The sequence below is a fragment of the Nicotiana tabacum genome, chromosome 3, assembly GCF_000715075.1.
Source record: "Nicotiana tabacum cultivar K326 chromosome 3, ASM71507v2, whole genome shotgun sequence".
In the NCBI taxonomy this organism is placed as follows: domain Eukaryota; kingdom Viridiplantae; phylum Streptophyta; class Magnoliopsida; order Solanales; family Solanaceae; genus Nicotiana; species Nicotiana tabacum.
The window spans coordinates 148,930,434-148,932,380 of NC_134082.1; the positions used below are offsets into that span (position 1 = coordinate 148,930,434).

At 37.3% G+C, this 1,947-nt stretch overlaps 1 protein-coding gene across 1 annotated transcript; it reads right to left on the minus strand.

Annotated features, from left to right (window-relative positions):
* Positions 1 to 1,150: 1,150 nt before the first annotated feature.
* Positions 1,151 to 1,947, minus strand: LOC107822716 (uncharacterized). The gene is made up of 2 exons (XM_075246584.1): positions 1,639 to 1,947; positions 1,151 to 1,555 (listed from the first exon to the last, which is right to left on the minus strand). Exons 1-2 carry the CDS (start codon positions 1,945 to 1,947, stop codon positions 1,151 to 1,153), a joined length of 714 nt encoding a protein of 237 aa, XP_075102685.1.

The following is a 1,947-nucleotide window of genomic DNA, read 5'->3' on the forward strand; positions in this document are numbered from 1 at the left end:
TGCCTTAACCACTGATGTTTGGTTGTTTCTGTGAATTAACTTTCGCTGTGTGGAACCAGGATAAGTATATGCCTTAACAATAATTTGAGACGTAGGTTTAATGTTTAAAACATGTAAGAGTTATAAATAGACTATAAGAGATAACGACGAGACTATTCTGTTTGTATTAAATCGCATTAGTTTGGATTCGTGTCATAGTTTAATTACATATTGGTCTAATAGGTAGAAATGATCGTTTTTGATAAATTGATAACATAGAAAAAATAAATGCGTAATTATTTTAGGCGCGATGTTTTTGATAATTTACTTTCCTAAACTCGGGTGTGCATTTCATGTGACCCTACCATAATTTTGAATAATGATAGTAGAAGTAAACGTGTTAAAACCCAGGGGTGCATTTCATGTGACTCGGTTCTAATTTCCATCAAGGTTAAATAGAGTGTGTCGTGAACCACGAGTACATTTCATGTGGTGTGGCTTGCGATATGTTTTAAATGACCTTGAATTAATTCTTTAAATAAGTAAAAGCGGTTTTCCAAAAGTTAGAAAAAAACACTTAGGTTTCAAAGATTTTTTAAAATCAGATAATTAAGCCGATTATAACAGTTGAGTGACTGTGCTAGAACCACGGAACACGGGAATGCCTAACACCTTCTCCCGGGTTAACAGAATTCCTTACCCGGATTTCTGGTTCGCGGACTGTTAAACAGAGTCAAACTTTTCCTCGATTCGGGATTAAACCGGTGACTTGGGACACCATAAATCTTCTAAGTGGCGACTCTGAATCTTTAAATAAATAAATCCTATTTCGATTGTTCTTTAATTGGAAAAACTCCCTTATACTATAGCCTTTTACGGGTATGGGTAAAAAGGAGGTGTGACAGTTATTGTACTATTCTTAAGTAATACCCTTTTCTGCATTAGCCACTGATTGATTTGCATTATCATCTGATGTGAGTACAGTATTACTTTGTACTCCATTCTGAAACCTCTTGTTTTTAGTGAACTTAAAGTCTGTAGGGAAACCAATGATTCTGTAGCACCTTTCATTTGTATGTCCAGGTTTCTTGCAATAGTTGCATATGATATTGTTTCTTTTTCCTTCAAAGTTTTCCTTATTCTCTATATTAACAAATTTCTGGGCACCTTACTACTGTTTTGCATCCATGAAAGTAGGGTCAACTGGATGTTGAGCAGCATGAATTTCCTTCTGTTTCTCCTCTTGGATTAACAGAGAATAAGCATGATTGATGCTTGGAAGTGGAGATCCCATCAGAATGTTGCTCTTTACCCCAAAGTATGCCTCATTCAGTCTCATGAGAAACTGAATGAGCCTACCATCTTGTTGAGATTTGAGAGATCTGTTCTTTCCTCCACAAGAGCATTCACAACTGCAATGGACATAGGTATCAAAACTATCCGATTCATCCCAGATTCTTTTGAACTTAGTGTAGTATCCAGCAACATCAGAATTTCCTTGAACTAAGTCACTAAGTTCCTTTTGCAGTTGATAAAGGAGAGCTTCATTGCTCTGGCCAAACCTGTCCTCCATCTCCTTCCGTATTTCTTTGGCAGTTTTTGAATAGAGAACGCTCTCATCAATTTCTTTGGAGAGTGATTCAATAGCCAGGAGATCACCATGTCATTACACCTATTCCAAGCCTTAAAAGAAAGAGAACAAGCTATTGGCTCAGTGATAGATCCATCTATGAATCCAAGTTTGTTCTTGGCTGAGAGAGCTATGAAGACAACCCTACGCCAACCTCCATAACTCTTACCATTGAAGATTGAGTTAACAAGGATCATCCCTGGTGAGTCTGATGGGTGAAGGTAAAAGGGATAAGAAGATTCATTAGTGACAGTGGGCTGAATGGACTCAGTAGTGGTGGAAGAACCAGAATCCACAAATGGATTTGCTAGAGAAGGAGGCAAATCAGAGTTTGTCAT